This window comes from Phallusia mammillata, chromosome 8 (assembly GCF_965637545.1).
Source record: "Phallusia mammillata chromosome 8, kaPhaMamm4.hap1.1, whole genome shotgun sequence".
Lineage (NCBI taxonomy): Eukaryota > Metazoa > Chordata > Ascidiacea > Phlebobranchia > Ascidiidae > Phallusia > Phallusia mammillata.
In genome coordinates, this window is record NC_137259.1 from 15,259,718 (window position 1) to 15,281,150 (window position 21,433).

General features: G+C 36.7%; 1 protein-coding gene and 1 pseudogene across 2 annotated transcripts; both read right to left on the bottom strand.

Moving 5' to 3' along the window:
* Positions 1-286: 286 nt before the first annotated feature.
* On the bottom strand, positions 287-15,031 carry LOC145205567 (complement factor B-like; annotated as a pseudogene). Its single transcript, XR_013853685.1, has 20 exons — positions 14,949-15,031; positions 14,395-14,532; positions 13,712-13,852; positions 13,093-13,305; positions 12,335-12,472; positions 11,384-11,559; positions 9,705-9,902; positions 8,880-8,972; positions 8,412-8,629; positions 8,196-8,343; positions 7,847-7,975; positions 7,534-7,607; positions 6,995-7,160; positions 4,350-4,495; positions 3,807-3,930; positions 3,583-3,725; positions 2,913-3,139; positions 1,621-1,764; positions 1,105-1,252; positions 287-689 (listed from the first exon to the last, which is right to left on the bottom strand). The product of XR_013853685.1 is annotated as a complement factor B-like (transcript).
* Positions 15,032-18,535: 3,504 nt separating this feature from the next.
* Positions 18,536-21,281, bottom strand: LOC145205568 (serine protease 41-like). The gene is made up of 4 exons (XM_080078300.1): positions 21,224-21,281; positions 21,000-21,147; positions 19,248-19,395; positions 18,536-18,809 (listed from the first exon to the last, which is right to left on the bottom strand). The coding sequence occupies exons 1-4, from the start codon at positions 21,279-21,281 to the stop codon at positions 18,642-18,644; spliced, it is 522 nt and encodes a 173-aa protein (XP_079934426.1). The 3' UTR covers positions 18,536-18,641.
* Between the last annotated feature and the right edge of the window lie 152 nt (positions 21,282-21,433).

Consider the following 21,433-nt stretch of genomic DNA (forward strand, 5'->3'; position numbering starts at 1 on the left):
AATATGAGAGCGAGACGCCAGAAAAGGTTTTGACTGTTAAACGTTAACCAAACGCATTAGATTCGGCTTCTTAAAAATGAATATATCCAGTACGCGAGCGACATCTTGTGGACATATAAGTCGTATATTGCAGTAGATGCAAAATATACACTGTGGACAAGAACTAGAAAAGTCTGCTATAAGTAAGCACACAAAAATGCAAAATTATTGCACAAAACACGTCGCGTACGTCTAAGAAAAATTAGCAGAAGTTTCCGACGTATTTAGTATACTTTATTTAAAACATCAAAGTCAAGCGAAGAAACAATGTTTCAAAAACAGGAACCAGCATAACATTTAATTGCAAATACAATATATGTGTGTTCTTTGGAAAAAAATGGAAGGAATTATATACAATTTGTTTGGAGCATGCTTAGCATATTTTGAAAACATAATGGGTATATTTTAATAAGTTAACTTTTTCGATTTTGTGTACAAAACTGTTCTTGTGCGTATACAACAATTCTCGTTGTCACACATAATTAGGGATTGTCATTCACCGTGGATTCAATCCAATTTTGGACTTTGGAAACTTCTGTGTAAAATGCAGGATACACAAATCCATCTCTGTGAACTTTAGCACATCCGTAGGCAAAACTGGCAATTCCAATTTGGATCCAACACGATTCTCCGGTATTCGGGTTCTTGTACTTTAAATCAAGGTTGTAACGTTGTTTATTTGCCTAAACCTGTGTCTTAACTTTTAAGCAAAAATGCAGGTCGAGCCTGGTTCGGGCCTCGTTCGGGCCTATTTTTCTCGTCACAACGGCCTATGTTTAAGTTGGCCAAGCTGTTGCGTTCGATAACGTTAGCTTTCAGGACCAGTCGGGATTTTAAAAATTATTCGGCTTTGGACCGTGCTTTGTGCTTTTACTTTAATGTTTGGGCCTTAAAGTTTGGCAAGTTTACTCTTGTCGTATTATCACTGCTTGACCCGGCATTAAATGCCTGACAATATTTTGTTTCTTCAAACAAATTAAATGATCACAGACTCAGCATTTAACACGTAAAAACACGTAAATAGTAAATACACAACTTTGTATTAACACCCAATTGCACATATACCTGTCGCATAAGAGGTACACCACTATCTCCCTGACATGTGCCAGACACTGTATTCAACCACTCGGGACTTTTCACACAAATCATGCGATTAGTGTACGATACACGTGTTCCCGATATCGCTTCGATCCTTTCAACCCCTTCATTGCATCTGGTGATACAAGGGTTCAAAAATAATAAAGCATCACTAATCACCGCTTAAACACTGCCGCAACTAAACACTTTTACAAATTTTTTGACCCACAAGTGGTGATATGTAAATCTTGTCATTTAAATTCGTGCAGAAAAAATGACTTGCGCAAAACAAAAAGACGATTAAACTTTTAGGAGAATTTTCACTCGATTCCCTACCCTACTTTACGTTAAGAACTACTGGTTAACTCAAATGGTTTAGCATTAATAACGTGTAACAGAGCGCCAGAACCAAATTCGAACCATAAGGTCTGGTTAAAGGTTGAATAATTGATCAAGGTACGTTTTCACGGCTTCATCACATTACTGTTATCAACTCAAACTTACGAGGCATCTGACTGGATTTGTTGGACTGCTTCCTTGAGACTGTACGGAATTGGGACCGTTCTGTTTTTAAACAAAGCCCATCTACCAAATCCTGTAACAATCAGAGGTATTCTGCTATCTTCAACGTAACGATCGGCAAGCCATCTTCCTGCATACAGAAAGCGTTGTAAATGCTAGCCTGCGTTGCAATAGCTGTCAAAACCAAACAAGCCAAATTCAAATTGTACATAATTTGTGGGACATTTTGAGGGAACAAAATATATAGTCAGAATCAAGAGAGAAAATTTAAACTTGATTCGAAATTTCGGCAAATTTAAAGAGTCCCGTCGATTAAACAATGAGCTCTCGAGCGACACCCTGGTTTAATATGTAGCAACAATTGTTACGTCACCTGGTACCAAGTACACATGATAAGTGAAAACATGATAATTCGGTAAATGATTTTTACTTTTTTTTAGTCTATTGTTTGTTCGTTTTTCTCGCAAGGACGGAATACTATCTAACGGCAAAGTCGGGATTTTAAACATTGATTATTACCAACGTTACTCAGTTGAACTTTCTCCAAGGCAGTGGTTCTTAACCTTTTTGCTGTGGTTTCCCACTAAAGTCAATTACCAACTTCGAATTCCCCCTCTGTTATTTTTATAGTCATGTTTTGTGCCCTACGTTAACAAAAAAAATGTAAATGAAATAATTTTGTTAGTTTAGAAAGTGCTTCTGTGAGAGATTAAACTTTTTTAAAAATTGAAGAGTCTGCTCTGCTTGCATTAGTCATTTGTTGCATCACAATCAACAATGGATAGGCTTTTGTTCATGCACAATAGCAAAGTCATTGATGGTTTTACTCTTCTCTGTGATGTAACAAACGACCTTTGAATTTGTATGTGTCTTGTAAACCTTGATAAAATCAATCTAAAGTAACTTTCAACGGTTAGTTTAAAGCCGGATTTGACCCTAGTGCCCGAGTCTGCTCTTTGAAAGCATACCTAATTTCCCTCCGAATACATTAAATTTCCCACTAGTGGCTGTGCTATAATGCCTAACGATGGATCAACAAATTTCCCACCGGTTAAGAACCACGGCTCCAAGGGCTATCTCCGAATCATACATGAAATACCAGAAATATAGTGCAGTTGTGACAGAAGTTCTTGTTTACGGAGTTTTTATGATTTCTAGTGTAATTCTAATATATAACTACGAATTTCTGCGATATTTTAATGAATATTCACAATTGAAATGAACCGCTGTTTTTGCAAAGGTTTGTTGCACCTGGTGCTGCACGTTCTTTCCACTTGCCTTTCTTTTGACATTTGACATCCTCGGAGTCGCCATTTCCAAATATTTGGTTGCCATTGTGGTCCACGTACTTTTCAATGGAGACACAAGTATTGCTGCAGGGCAGACATATTGGTTTCACATAGGGCGAAAGGGGGATAGTTCCGTCAAACTCTGGTCTTCTGCTCGACCAAACCCAACTTAATCCATCCCTGATGGCGTGAAGTGCCACACCGACTCGAATCTAAACAACTTGTCAACAGTAATCTCAACAACGACCTGGGCAGACGTTGTAAGTTTTTACTTTTTACTAGTTAAGCAGTTTATGAAACAACAGTTTAGAGAGATAGTAAAGTTGTCAGTTTACTATTCATTTCGGATGAAAGGTAAATAAAAAATACTGTCAGTTTACTACTCATTTCGGATGATTTATCGGAAATGCTGTCAGTTTTCGGATCTGTTAAAAGCTTGATATTATATAGAAATGATAACTTTATAAAAAAATCAACTTTTTAATTTAAGTTAAAAGCTAAATCAAACCGGATACCCTATTTCTGCATTTTGTTCAAATTGAATGTGAAATGTTTTGCTTTATCTCTAAGGCAATTGAAAGCATCACATTTCGTAAATGTTCGTTTTATTTTGGTGCTAAGCAAAATATTGACCACACTTAAGATAAAATTCTACCAACGCCACGTCATGATCAAAGTTGGTTCTTCCAGCGCCGCGATCTTCTCGCTCAAAATCTTGATGAATAGAAATTCTTCGCGGTTGGAAAACTTTCATGGCCGGGTTGATGGCTTGCCTCAGCCTTGGCCGCTCGAAAATACCTGACAAAAAGACAAAAGATCACTGATTTCGCGCCATCCGACAAAAGAATACGATACGATATTACCCAAGTTGTTTATTACCTACTGCCACAGCCAGTCTGCTTGTCAGCCATTCGATGTCGGCCCAACCGTCAAATATATGAGCGGCTGTAAGGACCCATTGCTGATTAATGAGGCTTCCACCAGCGAAAATCCGTTTGAAGCTCTGTGGTTGTAAAGAATTACTGCGCGAAACCCATCGAAAATAAAACAGATTCAAATTGCATTTATTGTTGAATTACTATTTAGAAGCAAGTTTCTCAAAGTAATTTTAAAAAAATGTCTGGTAGTATGCAGACTGTGGCAATTTTCCGGCTTCTGACATTCGTATCAACTTGCACTACACCTAGTATTATGGCTTGTTTACCATCTTGTGTATTAAGGGTTCATGTTTTTAAAAAATACCGAAATAGCAAACCGCAGCACAACATAAACATATTATAAACGTAACGTAAAAACATAATGTGATGATAGCCCGCGCTGCAGACAAGTTTTAAAAGAAATGTATCGACCAAAAAGTTATTACCTAATTTTCAGAACAAATGATTATAACCGCTTTACACGGACATTGTTGTTAAAACTAACTTGGTAAACTGTTGATCCATCGGTAGGCATTATTGCAGCTTGCCAAGGCCAGGCTCTTTGGGCTTTACTTCCTCCGATGACGCGGCCAAACGCCTTTTTGCGGAGAATACTGTCCTTGTCGCCAGCTTGGCCGCATCTCTTTAAATCTGCGTGAGATGTTTATTGCAGACTGTTTTAGTTTAGATATGTAAAAGGTTTATGATGAAAACCTGATAATTGAATTGTAAGACAAGTTAGATAACACGTTCGTTACTTTTGCCCCATTTACACTGTTTAGATCAGGGGTATCCAACACGTGGCACGCGTGCCAAACGTGGCACGTAGAGCATTTGAAAATTGCACGCGAGCTTTTGCACATTCAGATCCTTGCCATAGGCGTACAGCTTCAAAAAAATGCCAGAGGTGCGACTTTTGATCAATAGCGCCGATACCTATACCATGACCAGTATATATATACCCGTACGATACTTGTGCGGTATGCAACTATATACCTTTTGTGTGTTTTAGCATGTAGTTTCTGTCACATTATATTGTAAACAGTCACTTGATACATTTCTTTGTGTGGTTGGGGTGTTTGCTGTGCGTCTAATAACCTATGCACATGCTGAAAAGACGATTTGCCGAACCAGTCATTTTAACAACGATTTTGTTTTTTAAGAACTTGTTACGCAGGAAGTAAAATAAATCCAATTCACGTTTTAAATATAGCTGACCGTGTATCGCTGACGCCTAAACTTAGGCCATCTTGAATCAAGTTTGGGCCGTTGCAGTGCTTTGCAAACGGACATTGAACACGGCTTAGGAATCGGTAATGCAAACCTACATAACAACATCTAAAAGCGGCTATAAACCCTTTGCATTGTTTAATGTTGGCCCATGGAATTTATTAACAAAAAATTACAATTATTATTGTTTCAGAAAGTTATTGCACCACATAATACCAAAACGTTAGTGAACGCGCCATGTTTATGTCGTAATAAAATGCCCGTTTATTTCGAAATAATTGTAATTGTTGCGTTTCAACAAATGTGTGTTCAATTAATTACGTGACTACAAACGCATTTGTATTTAGTTGGAAAAACATTTTAAACCGACGTAACTTGAGTTTTTGACGCACACAAAGTACTCCAGTGCCCCATATTTTTCTAACCGTTTAGTAGGGTTCTACATATTGGCCAAATATTCAGATTGAGCCCGTGCCGTTATGACGTTATGACGGGTTAAGACATGGTTTGGAAAAAGAACCAAAGGCTGGCACGCGAGTATATTTTCGAACGCGGTGTGTTCGAGTTGGACACCCCTGGTTTAGATTAAGCCGACAAGGCAACGGATTTTTTTATCAAAGGTAGTTGGCACACACATGCCGTTCACAAGCACACTTTCTGCAATTGAATTACAAAACAAAATTTCATGACAGCGATGCGGCAGTTTTCTTCAGCTATTTTGTGATGGTTTCACTCTTGCTTGCTTTCGTAGACAAAAGTTTTTAACCAATTAATCCGTAAACCAAGGGTCGGCAAACTGTTGCATGCAGCGGGCTAAAACCAAGATTTGCCAAGTCGGGGCGGGTCGTATGATTTTTTACGTTTGAATTGCGTTCAATTCTAGTCATGTTGTTTGAACTATCGAATACAGCTTAATTAGATGGGTTAGGTGATGTTTATTTGGCAAAGCATCTCAAAAATAACATGTCAAAACTGGACGAAATTTAGTCATTTTACGTTACCTTCGCTAACCTTTTCTTGACACTTATATTACAAAAATTGGATTTAAGGCGATAAAGCTGACCACAACAATTATAAATACATATAACCAGTCGCGACCATGGCTGCGAAAGTTTCTGTAATTTTGGTCGCCGGGCATTGAACTGTTTTTTGTTGGTCACGCTACAAAGTGTTTCCGGCCCCTTAATTTAGGGCACTTGGAACGCTTTCGCAACCAAGTTACTTGCACTTGAACTTACTTATGTTGAGTTGTTTTCTCCTTGCTTTTTGGGGTACTTAAACGCGCTTGTTTCCGCTTGTACATTATATTTTTACTGATGGGGATATTGCTTTTAAAAAAAACATCTGTTTAACTTATTAAAATAATCTTCCACATCGCTGGCGATTAGGTTTTTACTATTTAGGTCCGTGGCTTGTGTCCTAGGAGTTGTTTGTTTGTTAGAATAACGATTGTGATAAAACAATAACATAGAGGTTGATAAAAAGGCAAAGACCAAGCGGAATTAACAACCATGTTGTTCCTCAATATAACGTGGGCAGTTTCTGAAACGGTAGCTGGCCGGATAACTTTACTTGACAGACCTGATCCGAGGGCCGTGAGTTGCCGAACCCTGGCGTAAACTTCAGATTCTTGCAGTAGCATTAGCGTGAGGCGAATATTTGTGTTGTCTGCTTCTTAATGCATGTTGACCAAAATTATATTCTGGTCGTGGTTTGCATTAGAGTTCACATTTGTTTAAATTGATCAACCGGCGATGAAAAAATATCGAGTCACAGTCTAATGGCCGCGATCACGATTTGGTAACCACTGGTTCGGTTGTTTATTGCAAACTGAGCACAACTAACCGTGTGCACATAAAAAACGGTTTTGGTTTATTCAAACATTTAATTTTATAATTAAAAGCGGGTTGGATCACTCACCTGTGGTAAAGTTTGCAATTTTGTCGAGGTAGGTGTTGATTAGATAATAGTTCTCCATGCGAATAAAGTTTTCGCGTTTGCTTACCAACCGCCTCATCGCTATCTCAGCGTCCCGAGATTCCTGATCGAAATTTTTGCACGACTTGCATGCCGTGACAACGTATATCTAAGATGTAGCTGACCGCGTTAAATTGTGAGCAACATTTACTCAAAAGCAAAACATTTCTGCAATTGCAACAAATAGGCAAAATGTATCTATGCGTTTATATGCATATTTAGGCAATTATTTGAATATGATGGTCTTCTATTGTTTCTCGGTTAACTTTTTCTATATTCTAAACTCAAATCATCCAATCCTAAGTTGTTTACTGCTTATTTAAGAGCTAGACTCGCTCAGTATTGAAATGTGAAAAATAACTTTCCACTCGACTACAAGTTGTTCGCCCACCGGCTTTAAAATCGCTAAAAAATGAACAAAAAAAAACCCTCCCAAAAACAGTTTGCACAAACTTTGAAACACAAATTTTTAAACTGGTCACCTCGAGAACATGACCAAATTCAATTAGCATCGTAGTTCTGGTATGAAACGGATTTTCTCCTTCATTTGTTTTTCCTGCATGAAACAAATTACCTAATTATGCAACGTTTTAAGACAAATTTTGAGAAATAACTGATGCAACATATTTCTTTGACCTTTTAGTAAAAAGTTTTGATGCCATACTCTTTTTCTGATGTTTTAAAAGAAATGCCAATACCTAGTTTTGTAGTGACCTTATTAATGACTTGCATTACTAAACAATAGTTGTTTAGTTTCAATGACGAGAAACAAACAAACAATGCAAAACTACTTACCATCTGTAAATAAAAAGAAATGTCGTTCCTTGTCGGGATCATTGCGAAAGCTTATTACCAATTGTTTGCGAATTTCCTTTAGCGCTATGTTAGTTGCCGTGCAACCTCGTAATATTTCGCTAAAAAGTCCTGCAAAAAATACATTTTTCTGAAACACAACAAGTCTTACAAAGAAAATTGGCAACTACAGCGCGTTCAACCATGATCCACCAACTGTTTTGCGGTCCAACATCTTTCACCATTGTGTAGCATTTCTCTGCTTAGTGGTTGTTTTGGTGCTATTGTTTCGCTAGATTCTCGTTTACTAAACGAAATAAAACTTATACAACTTAACCTATGAATTTCTCACCGCTTCTATAGTCCCGTAGACAATCATCAAGTTGTTCAAGAACAGCTGTAGAGTTTTGTTCATTATCTTGTAAACGAATCCTCGCTTCGAAATCACTACCAAACACCATTAATCCATAATTGATGCTAGCTTGGTCATAATTTGAAAGCTACAAAGGCATGTTACAGTTAATTTAGTCGTTTTTATGTGCCGCTTTCGAATATTTAACGATCATACCCTTTGTACTAAGTTCTTTGCAAATGCGATTGCGTACATAAACTGGACATCTTTAATACTGTCGGACGCATCAAATATGAAAGCAATTTCGTGGTGTTTGCTCTCCGTCGTGGAAATCGAACGTCCAAATCCACGCTGAGGGAGGGCTGCAACACTTCCAGCAAGTTTACGGAGCGAGTCGCTTGCACTGTCTGGGTACCTAGGGTCTGTTAATTGTATAATCACAAGTTAGAAATACTATACTCATGGGTGCCGGCACGTAGCTGCAAGAGGGGTCAAAAACGAACGAAATCGAGAAATTGAAACCAACGAGTCAAAAAACGAACAAATAGCATCTAAAAAAGAAGAACAGTGCGTAAATGTCATGCTCATATACATTTGTATAAATTTAAAAACGCACATTTTTGGTTGACTGAAGTAAAGAAATGTATTTATTAAAAGATTAGTAGAAAGACATGAATTTAATACACACAACTCGCACTGTACGGGATTCGTCAAAGTCATCACCCTCTCTACTTCCGTGAACTGGTACTCCGGGGTCAGGGCATTTACTTGGTTGTCCTAAAGAAGGTTAGTATTATTTCTTGATTAGTAATCTGATAAAAACGTTTTTACAGTAAAAATTTTTTGATGCATAAAATTTTCATAAAATAGTTAGCAATTCGCGTCAAATAGTTAGCAATTAAATACCATGCTACAAGCCTTGTTGAATGTTGGCAAAGTGATAAAGAAAGATTTACAATTAACAAAACTATGTTCTTGATTGGTAAATGTGACCTATTTGTTTTCTTATGAGAGGTGTGTGGTAAACGTTTTGTTTAAACTTGCAGACGTTTGAGCTTGCGGAAGTATTTCGAATGAACTACATTCGAGAACTATTCTTTCCTTTAATAAAATTGGCAGTGATTGCGGATGCACTAAAACGTTTTGAACGAGCTGCACCTGTTGTTGTGTAACAGTGTGTTTGGGATTGTTGAGTTTGGCAAACATATATTTTTATAGTTACAAACTTGCTCTTGTATAACTTAATTTGGGAGCGTGTTTGCTTTACAAAACATGATTTTAAGTTTGACATAAAGAGCCTCATACAAACACATGCACGTTTATAAACTTTGCTGACTGATTAATGCAAGAATATAAGAATTATTTTGCACTGAGAAAAGCAGCAACAATTATTTAAAGAGAGCCCGAAAGAATAATTTTATTAAAAATTTGTCGTTCCAAACTAGGTCACACTAAAATATGTACTTTGTCTCGGCCCTCACATCGGGTAAGGCAATGTTTAAATCTTACCCAACATTTGACATCCCGTCAATAATCCACTCCAACGTCCGTTTTCCATACACGTACGGTTCGCCGCTCCGCTCAAAACGTAGCCTGACTGGCAGCGAAATCGCACGGTCGAATTAACAGAGTAAGTACCGTTTCGTCCGGATTCAAGAATTAGATTTCGGCGATCAAGGTGCCTTGTTGGATCACCACAGAAGATTTCTAAAATTGTTGTTTAAAATACCTAAGTTAAATTATGATTGAAAACTTTCCTAAAACTTGCTTTGGGGTTACATATAGGTTGTTTCAAAAGTTTGTACCACTTGGACATTTTAGACACCAACCCAACCGTTTAGCCATTTGACCAAACACAACCTCAGTTTGACACACTAAAAATATTGTGAAATAGAATCTAATGACAGACACATTGGCTAACTTAAGGTTGCAAATTATATTATTGTTTAGTGCAAATCTATGTGATGGAAAGCACAAGTTAAAAAATATATAGGTGGATTGATTTACCAATTATAGTGGTACATCTAAAATAGTGTTATTTCACAACATGTTACGTCATAATTACCACATGTCCTCTGCCAAGATTTAAGCAAACACCAAAAATTACTAAAGCCTTAGTAACCATGCGGCAAGATTTGGATTGTCAAGTAACAATCTTCATTCTTACATCAGGCGTGTGTAATTCTGGGATCGACCTGTCTGACCTGCAGGGGCATGTTTGTTTCATTATGACGTTTGGTGCCAGCCACGCCCAAAGTTTCAGTTTCAGCTTTTCGCAAAACATACGTTTGTGCTTAACTTGGGCAGTTGGAAAGCTTGTTGGTTGGAAAGCTTTAGTTTAACTTGCAAGATTCGTGTTATGTCAGAAAAGGCATTAACTGGAAATAACGTTAACGTGTTTACGGTAGGTAACTCATGTAGCTGTTTCATTGCAATGGTAGGGTACTGGTGCTGTAGCATGCGACTGTACAAACCGTGTTAACCAGTTAACTATTTTAGCAAGTTTTTAACACTGCGTGAAATCATTCTGGTGAATGCAAACTTTTACATTAACTTTAAAGTATAAATGTACTTCGATATGCCAAATATGAACATGGATTTTTAGTTTGTTTAAACATGCGCTTACGTTTGGAAAAGCATAGTTTTCGTATGAAATGGAATATTTTACATGTACGCCATTGATCGCGTAAAATGTGTGTCAGTTTTAATTCAGAAGCTTTCTTAAGATTTACATTTAACTTAAATCTTTGCTTCTGTCAGTCATTAAAGTGAAAAGAAAAATTCGTGGCATTCAAGGTGGACAAAAAAAAATGCTTCCTAGAATTTTCGGATTTTACCCAATATGTCACAATCAGTTCTTTGAAAAGAGCCAAAGAACACATTCAGGTAATCTTTTCGTAAAGTACAGGTGCATTTTCAACACAGCAGTATTGTGACGCCACAAACACATAGTTAGTGTAATTGTGATTATTATCGTTGATTTAACATTAAACTCGTAGTCAAGCTTTATCGAAACTAAACTATATTGATTGCCTGCGTGGATTTCGTTAAATACCTCACGCTTTTAATTTCTCTTGGCCTGTAAGTAGCTGTTAATATACTTACATGTTTTTCTTTTTGGTGATAAAAACATGGTATAGAGCTAGGCCAAATCTATAAATCAACATACACTTTCTGCTCCAACCAACCTTCACATATCACTGGATCTCCATACCATTGACCGGAACCTGAACATTTGTGTGCAGCGTCTCCACTTGCCAAGTAGTAGCCGGAATCACAAAGATAGTTGGCAATCCGGTTTACCCGTCATCTGTGTATTCGACTCTTGTGTGTGTCCTAGATGGCGCAGCGGAGCAATTCACATCTAAAACATGCTCATTAAATAAACATGTTTAAAACAACTGCATCGGGATTTGAAACGTCTCTTACGTCTGGTTTTTAGTACAATTTTTATCTCAACACCATCGCCCACAGTTATACCATTAAACCAACACAATATTTTATAACTTCTTAAAACAGTTTTAATCAAGTTTTTTTGGCTTGTTTTTTAAATCTCATATTTTCGTTACGTGATTATACCTCTAGTTAAAGGTTGTGTTTAAACCAGAGAGTCGAACGCGCCGACCGGTTTGAGCGGTTTACTTTATTAAACCTGAATGGAAATTACAATTTTAGTAACCTCCTATCCGGAGTCGAACCCTATATTTTGTTTAGTGTTGAACCGAACCCGCAAAAATGTAGCCTGTTTAATCTTTCGTGATATTTTTTTCAAAGCAGCGTAACGAAGAACAGCTAGGGTGTGTCGAAACCAACGTACTTGAAGCTTGTCCGCAGACACGGTTAAAAACAATGCTATATAGATAATGGATAATAATAAAAAAGGGGGGATTGTAATAGAAAAACCGCAAAGGTAATTTGCCCGAACCGGAAATAACCCGAAAACACCTGAATCAAAAGCAACACAAAATGAACCAGAACCCCTAAAACAAGCGGTTCGACTCCCTGGTTTAATCAAATATATTGGAAATTTCAAGTTATGTATACTTGTGTAGCAACGGTTACTTGTTTCTTTGTTTGGTGTATTTTATACCCAAACATTTCAAAATTCATAGAACCTAATGACTTTAATGTTGACTTACGGGGGTCGACACACTTTCTTCCACATGGACCATCACACATGCATCTCTGCGTGCCAACACAATCTTCATCTGTGACACAATCTTCTCCACAAGTCAGATTGTAGAGTGTTGCACTGTAGCTATCAGGTCGACACTTAACTGCAACAACAGAGCTTAATTTGAACGCATGGTTTTTTAAGGTATTTTTTTATTATTTTGCCTTGAATTGAGTTGGGTCTTACACCAAGCGAAATATTAAAACGTAACGTAAACGCAGTGATGAACCGAGTCGGATTTGTATAGGTTTTGCCAAATCAACTAAATCATCTATGAAGTCGTACGCTACGTGTTTATAGTAAACAAGTTTAACTATCAGGCAACCAACTTAGTTTCATTATAAATTAACTCTCCAGCTATTTCATAATGACTTTTAGTCGGATGGAGGCAAAACGATAAAGTTTTAAAGATCTTAAATTGAACGCGATTTTAATTTTTGCGTAGTTGGAAACATAATTGAGTTCCCTATTAAGCAGAAAAGACGCGTGTCACGCTTTACATTTGTGTTCGTATCAAAATCGGTTTGGGCCCAAACGAATGTTCGCGAAAAAGATTGATTCGGCCAAAAAATGTACATCACAAGTATAATAGGCCATTTATTACTTCATCGTAAAGCAATGTAAATAAATTGGTACCTTGTTACATTGACAGTGCAGTGTAGCACATCCAACTAACATTACTATTCTTTTGCAAGCCTTCGTAAGAGTGTAACGTATTTTTACCTGTACAGCGCACTTGAGCATCTGTCCACCTTTTGCGCGAAGTACATCGAATTTGAGGACCGATTGAGACCATGCCGGCGGGGCAAGAATATTCAACAAAATCATCAAACTGAAAATAGTCTGTCACCCGGACCACGGAATGGTTGACGAAACGATAAATCTTGAATCCAGTGCTTCCGTGTGCCATCGGTGGATTTCCTTCGCACTCCAAATCTGTGGATTAAAGAATGGATGAAAACTTTAACTGCCAGAAATTCACGTAAGCTCGCTAATTACATTTTATCCGGAACCAACAATTATTACCATCTTGATAATTTCACAAAAAAAAAATACACTGGTAAGTTTCATTGACATTTTGTTTAATTCGTTTGATAGAAGACTAGTTGTATTTGAACTTAGCAAAATTATAGTAGTAGGCCTATTTGTGGTTTATGTCACTTATCAACGAATTTAGTTATAGATTTGTGCACTTTTGAACTATTCATTAAATTTGGATCCACAGTTTTGTTCAAATGCACGTAATACACAGACTACGGTATGGTAAAGCAACAAAATAACAGGAGCCGTTATCGAAGTAATTGGTAGTTTGCCCGATTGTTCAAAGCAAAAAGATACTTACTTGGATTAAAACAGGACATCCCACAAAGACTGTCACACCTGCAACGCTTCTTTTTTCTGCAATCAAAGTCGGTAGTGCAAGGTTTTCTACAGTCTTGTCCTGTAGCTTGAGCCGCATCAGAATCACGCTGAGGGCATTCCCCTACATATTGATCGATTTAGGGGTATAAACATGAATTGACATTCAGCATCTAAAAGCTGAAATTCACACAGATCTGAGTTTTACAGAAGCCTTCTCTTTTAAAGACGTTTAATTAACAAAGATTGGGAACTAAAACAGGCCGGTAAGCTGCCGCAAAACCATGAATACACAATAAAGAATGAATACGAGTCAAAGAACATCATAAACTGACAAGCTTGGATTTAAGATCTAATTCTTTAACTTGTTACAAAATAGACTTTAGCAATTTGTAAAATATTCAACATTTAATATATTTAACAATTATGCTAAAATTTAATAACAAGCATAGCCAAAATCTTGTTTTTGTGCAAACTCAATTAGCCCTTCAATAATTTTGAAATCTTACCAAAAATGCACAGGAATCTACACATGATTCGAACGTACGACCTTGCGACTAGAAAGCAATTGCGCTAGTCATTTGTACTTCATGACCGGAATATATGTATTTTTTCGTACTTTAACTTGTAATTTGTTAAAACATATCTAAGTGTTTTTGTACTCACCGCATCTCGCGTATTCATAGCTTTCATCTTCGTTGTTAAAACAGTCGTTCGTTCCGTCACACAACTGTTCATCGTCGAGACAAATGTCACCAGGGCATTGAAACCGACCATCACGACATAAGCGTGAGCCTTGTGTTGCTGAATAAATTTAACCCATTAGGTAAGTGGTTTGGCAAAATACAAATTTTTGGCCGATACACACAATAATTAGTGTTTTTGTTTATATATTCCTTGCAAGCATACGTTAATGTCCAATTCAGTTTTTTGTGTGTGTCATATATTTAATTGAATAAGGCACTGACAATGCCTATTACTTAGGTAAAATAAATATGTCTAAATAAAACAGTAGACGCCCCAGGGTTTTTCATTCTGTTATTATATGCGACTGTGTCGTACTGAGTCTCTGGTGACTCGTGATTTACAGTATACTACACACAGTTGATCTTTTATGTACAAATTGTACCGTAAAAACACTACAAATAGCTATACATACAAATTTTTTGTGTACAAATTGTACCTTTATAGCGCTACATATTAATATGATGTTCACTTACATATGACACAAAGAGCAAGAACTGCAAGTGCCAGAGGGCTATGCATAATTCGTGGACTCCAAATTTTAACAGCTATAATAGGTTTCAGATTTCGAATTTACACTTTTAGAAAGAAATGCGTGTTTAACTCTCGAAAAATATTTGAAAGCTTATTAAACTTAGCCAACGATTTACATGAGAATCGAAACATAGGTATCACAAGACCACCGTATTGATTTCAATGCGGCGTCTGTTGTGACCCGGAAGCCTGACTGCAGGAAGACTATTCTTAAGTCATGGAATATTCACCAACGGGGCAACAGAAAGTTGTGTATAGTTTTTGACGTTTTATTGTTAGGTAATGAGTAACAGTTAAAGTTCTTTTGTTTCATCAGGTAATATAATCAAATAGGCGTCTCAAAATTGTTTGTTATAACAAGTAATCTTTTAAATTTCTTTATAATATTTGTTTTGACAAGTAAATATTTTTAATTTACATTCCAATGTTACACTTCATTACTGCATCTTTCTCTAATTTCTCTAACACGGGTTGTCTTAGATGCCATCAATCCCCTTCTCGGTATCGATGTCCTAACGTAAACCTTATCCTTTAGCGTGAGTCCTCTCTATATACCGCTTGCAGAAACCGTGTAGCTGCAGCGCCCTAATCATCCACCAAATGTGCCTTCTACTTGTCACGCTTTATAACGTCTAGTCTTTGCGAAGCTTGGTAAATGTTTCTGCGCAAATGTACTGCTCTAATTTGTTCACTTGGCAAAATAAACTCAACTCATAGTACACGTCTACTAACAAGTTTTTAGCAGAGGAAACTTATACACCTTACATCACGCTTGCTTCCGTTTGTACATCACGCTTGCTTCCGTATAACGTCTAGCAAGATTACCTAAAGACTTGCAGCACGAACAAAATGGCTGCATCTAACTTTTGGATGTAAACCTTTCCCCTTTTAGGAAAAATTGCAATCCTTTACCGCATAAGTTACCTTCACTAATCTAGGGTACCGTATGCTTATTACACCTTAACTGGGGAAATCAAACTTTTCTTGTTGTTTTTGGTTTCTCATGACAAATGCCACCGATACTTGATACCAGAAGGTATTTGATTTTTTCACCCACACCAATTTCGTCTGAAGCTAGTCAGTCTGGCACCAATGACGCACAGCCAACCACACATTTGGCAACTGGACAGGTGCAATAGGCACGACAGGAAGTTCTTTAAAATATTTTAAGTGCATTCACAAATATAATAGAGTTTCGATTTAAGTCCTCAACGCGAACAAAACATATTACCTCGACAACTTGATTGGGTTCTTTTAATATAGTTTTTGTAGAGTTTTAACAGACTTACTAACACAGGAGACGGTTCTTGGGTTGACATTCCATCGTTTGGTTATTTTGCAGGTATATGTGACAGAAATCTGATATCTTATGCTGTAAATCTTATAACCGTTTCGGCATATGTAACTGACTCTAGTTCTAGGAAGGTGATATCCATGATTTTCACGAGGGTATGTGAACGTTTCTTTCCACAAATTTTTGATACAATTACTTTAAACTCAAGGCTCCTTTAATTGTTTCCGATTTCTGGAAAAGGGATTCATGCGCGCAGTATGGATCGCATGATGATGCTTTTGGGCGTTTGAAGTACATAACCGACAAAAGCCAATCAGAACTTTGATTTAGTTTACAGGGATAAACAATGTACCAGTTGAAAGTGGATTTATCAAAGTGGTATAATACACATGTGCGAGTGTATACAATACAGCAACCCAACCGTACGACTTTTGCACATTGACTGACCGCATATCATGTAAAAACAATATTAGCGATTTGCTTACCGATAAAAATCTTCTTGCAGCATTTCGCAATTCAACCCATTTTTTTCATTTCCACATGATTTCATCAAATTCTGTGTTTCAGCTATAAAAAGCAACTTTACTACACAACGTAAACATTTTTTCCACATCAATCGCAATTGTTTTTCATTGGTTTGTTTTCAAAACTGCAAAAAAACTTTTCCACCACCTTTTCAATCCAACTGTTGACACTAAAATGCTGCAAAAACACTCAGCAAAACGAACTTCCATTTAGTGCGCGGGTCTTGCAGGATAATAAAAATCAACGTAGTTTGCCGATAGCATAAAGCGCGAGTCGGGCACAAAATTAAGATGTTTTAATTATGCAAGTGACTTGACGTTATGCAGCCTCTTTTTCAATTGTGTTTTTTAAGTGAAGTGTGTTAAACTCGATTGGCGTTCGTTTTATCAACGACTAAATTATATTAATTAATACTAAAATGTTCATGAGGTTTTGTTGCCTTAATGCAATTGCGCTTGCTGTGCGGTACATTTTTGTCGACCAAACTGGGAGAACATGGAATCATGATTTGTTTATAGCACCACATGCAGTGACGTAAATCTCCTAAACAACATGTGTACAATAGTATGATTGTCGGATCACTGACTGCACAAATGTAGTTGTAACACCAGAAAAACGCCTCATAATATACAGCCTTGATAAAGAAGTAGGATGTTTATTCAACTATTTATTTTTTACGAATCGTAAGTTTTTGTTCTGCGTCACGCGTATGACTGATTCGATATTTTTTATGTCAAAAACATTGTATATCCCCACTGCAAAAATAGGCTTAGATATAATGTGTGGTTTAAATTGTTTGAATGGATTTGGCGTTAAATCACTGTGCAGCAAAATGACTCAACAGATTTCAACAGAAAAACTTCCATAGTTTCGTGCGTTTGATCTAGGTTGCACTGAAAATGTCCACGACACGTGATAGCGAATCGGTACTCCAGCACATTTGTGACAAATAATACATTTAATAGTGATTTTAAGAAACTTTTAAAGTCTACACTACATTTTAACCGGCCAAACTTCTTCAACTGTAGCTACGGCGTACTTTAAGGCATAATTTTAAAAATTACTAAACGTAGAATTTATTGTTAGGTAATATGTTTCAGGTCTGTTCATATTTTTTAACTAGTAGGGTTTAGAATTAGATTGAGGTTATCGCAGTCGTAGTTCATTTCCGGTTCAGGAAACCACCTTCCTTCACAAGAAGCGAATTGCTTATGGCTTTACATTCCCAACAAGTAATAATCGAATTTAAACTCAACATCCTTGCACACAAAAAATTCCCGCGGTTGAATTGGCAACAATACCGGTCAAAATATGTGAATAATGCTAAAACAGTCTTTTGCTTATGTATCAATAACAATTTGATTTTTCCGACAAGAATTTTACATGATGGTTTAGTTATATTGCTCCAAAAATTGATTTTACAGTGGACGTTGTTTCAAATCGACTTTCAATTCTAATAGAATGCCTGAAAGCGACTCGAACCCTTGTGACTTGACTTGACTTGAGACTAGACTGATAGGACTCGTTACCCAACCCTGGCATTAAAGACACGTACAACACTGCTCTGAAAACGGAATTGATATTTACTTTCAGTAGGCAAAAATACGCCACTATATTAAACCAACTTTATTGAGAAGTTCTCATGTTACATGTCATATAATATAAGTGTAAATATTTGACTACGAAATTGCGAATTGTAAAATATCATGATGGTCGCATATAAAGATTATGCCTTATATACATTTTACGACTTTGAAAACGTGTGTACAAATTACTGCCGTCGTGTGTATACAACACTTCACGCTGTCACATATAATTAGGGATTGTCGATCATTGTGGATTCAATCCAACTTTGAATTTTGGAAACCTCTGTGTAAAATCCAGGAAACACAAATCCATCCTCGTCAACGTGAGCGCATCGGAAACCAAAACTGACAATTCCAACTTGGATCCAACACGATTCGCCGGTGTTCGGGTTCTTGTACTTTAAATTAAGGTTGTAATGTTGTTTGTTTGCCTAAACTGGAATCTTATCCTTATCTTTTAAGCAAAAATGCAAGTCGAGTCTGATACGGGCCTATGTTTCTCGGTCCAGATACGGCCTGAGTGTAAACATTGGCACTTAAATTGGCCTGTCTGCCAAGCTGTCGCTTTCGATAACGCTGGATTTCATGACTAGTCGGGACTTCAAAATTATTCGGCTTTGGACCGTGCTTTGTGCTTTTACTTTAATGTTTGGATCCGAAAACTTGACAAGTTTACAATTCTTATCATACAGTTACGGCTTGCCCCGGCATGAAATACCTGACAAAGATTTTTTTCTATAAACAAAATAAATGAACACAAACTCACCATTTAATTCGTAAAATAACACGCCGATACACAACTTTGTATTATGCTAACTACCCCATTGCACATATACCTGTCGCATAAGAGGTCCACCGCTATCTCCCTGGCATGTGTCAGACACCGTATTCGACCCATCAGGACTTTTCACACATATCATCTGATTAGTGTACAATGCACGTATTCCTGATATTGCTTCGATCCTTTCAACCGCTTCATTGCATCTGGTGATACAATCATTCAAAAATATTAAAGCTTTACTTATCCCCGCTTAAAACACTGCCGCAACTAAACACTTTTACAATTTTTTTGACTCACATGTGGTGATATGTAAATCTTTTTTATTAAATTCGTGAAGAACAAACGACACACACAAAACAAAAAGACAATTAAACTTCTGAGAGTATTTACACTCGATTCCCTACTTTAATTAACGTTAAGAACTACCGGTTAAGTCAAATGATATACGTCACTTATACGTCACTTTCACAATGCTAAACCAATGGAAAACTACCATTTAAGTCAAATGGTTTAGCATTTTGAAAGTTACGTATAACACAGCGCCAGGACCAAGTTTGACCATAAGGTCTGGTTAAAGGTTGAATAATAATAACTGGCCAACAGAATTTTTGGTGCCCTCAATATTAAAACTGATGTTGACTAATTTTGGGGTACTGATTTCAAAAATCATTACGGTTTTCTGCAATCAGGTCACCTTTTTAAGTTATTTACAAAATTGAAATTTATGACCATATTGATTCAATGACTTTAAAATTACTCTTGTATGTGTTCGATAAATTTTTGTTACATTATACACAACAATTTCCCATATTGTAGTTAATTTCATAGCATGAATATGTGTTCTATGTTTATGCTCTGTCTAAAAATGGTTGGTGCAGGCTAGTGGTAACTATACACTATACGCGTTTTATGGAGTGATTTTCAGACTAGTAAAGCAAGGTGGTAAAACTAAAATTAGTAATGGCTAGGTCATATATGAGCTGTTGCATCAAAAACCAAGATGGCCTATGCTACATTACTAGTGAATATCCTTACAACACAACCAAAAAGAAAAAAAAATCTGTATCAAATGCATGTCTTGCACACTTAAAAGTGGATGTGAGGTTTAGGACAAGCAATGGGCTCCACTTACCTAGTGTTGATTGGAATATTGCAGTGATGGACAGAAACAGTAGAAAGAAACTAAAATTACTAGAAAGAGTACATAACTAAGTTATTAGGCGGTCTGAAAAATTTGGTATAAAATTGAGTATAAAGCTGCACTTCCCTTACAACGTAGGGAATATAAATCACGAGAATTAAGCTGAAAGGTTCCAATAGGATATCAGTGAAATGGAACGTATTAGGGATTAATAATGTGATCCTGGCTAATTACGGATGGTAAATTAAACGGGACGATATTTGCTGCCTTTTCCGTTACAGAATTACATGTGTAGGCCTGTACCCGATATACCTGACAACTTACAAATTTGAAACTATGTTTCGTTTCTGTCTTGATTTTTGTTTGTTAAGAGTGTCCACCGATTTTTAAAAACATTTTAAATTAAATTCGAAATTTTGTTCTTGCAATAACGTTAATTCCGAATAAAATACTCAAAACCAGTTTCACTACATACGGATTGTTTTTTTTTTAAGCTTGGACGTACCATAACAGGAAAACTAGAAGTGATACAGATAAACCGATTGCATTTTTGACATCAGGGCAGTAGAATTAGTCAAATCAGTTAAAACATTACTGGGGCCTGTGAGTGATCAAGGCGAGTTCTCACAACGCTTCATCACATTACTGTTATTAACTCAAACTTACGAGGCATCTGATTGAATTTGCTGGACTGCTTCCTTTAGACGGTACGGAATTGGGACTGTATCGTTTATTGACGAAGTCCATTTACCAAATCCTGTAACAATGAAACGTGTTCTGCTTTCTTTAACGTAGCGATCGACAAGCCATCTTCCTGCATAGAGAAAGCGTTAAATGCTTACCTGCGTTGCAATAGCTGTACAACCAAACAAGTCCACTTTAAATTCTACTGAATTTGTTGCACATTTGGACGAAACCTGTTTTGCCAGAATCAGGCGGAAAATTCATACTTGATTCAAATTTTTCAAAAACGTTTGAAAACATGATGATTCTATATGTGGACATTTGTAAAAAATTTCTATAGTTTGTTTGTTTTTCCCGCAAGGACGAAACCATATCTAACGACAAAGTCGGAATTTTACAAAGTGATTATTAACAAG

Coding starts and splice junctions, on each gene's coding strand:
- LOC145205568 (XM_080078300.1), bottom strand. CDS start 21,281: ATGAATTTTCCGCCTGATTCTGGCAAAACAGGTTTCGTCCAAATGTGC. Junction 19,396..20,999: donor CAAATTCAATCAGATGCCTC/GTAAGTTTGAGT, acceptor TTGTATCACCAG/ATGCAATGAAGCGGTTGAAA. Junction 18,810..19,247: donor GTGGACCTCTTATGCGACAG/GTATATGTGCAA, acceptor CTTAATTTAAAG/TACAAGAACCCGAACACCGG.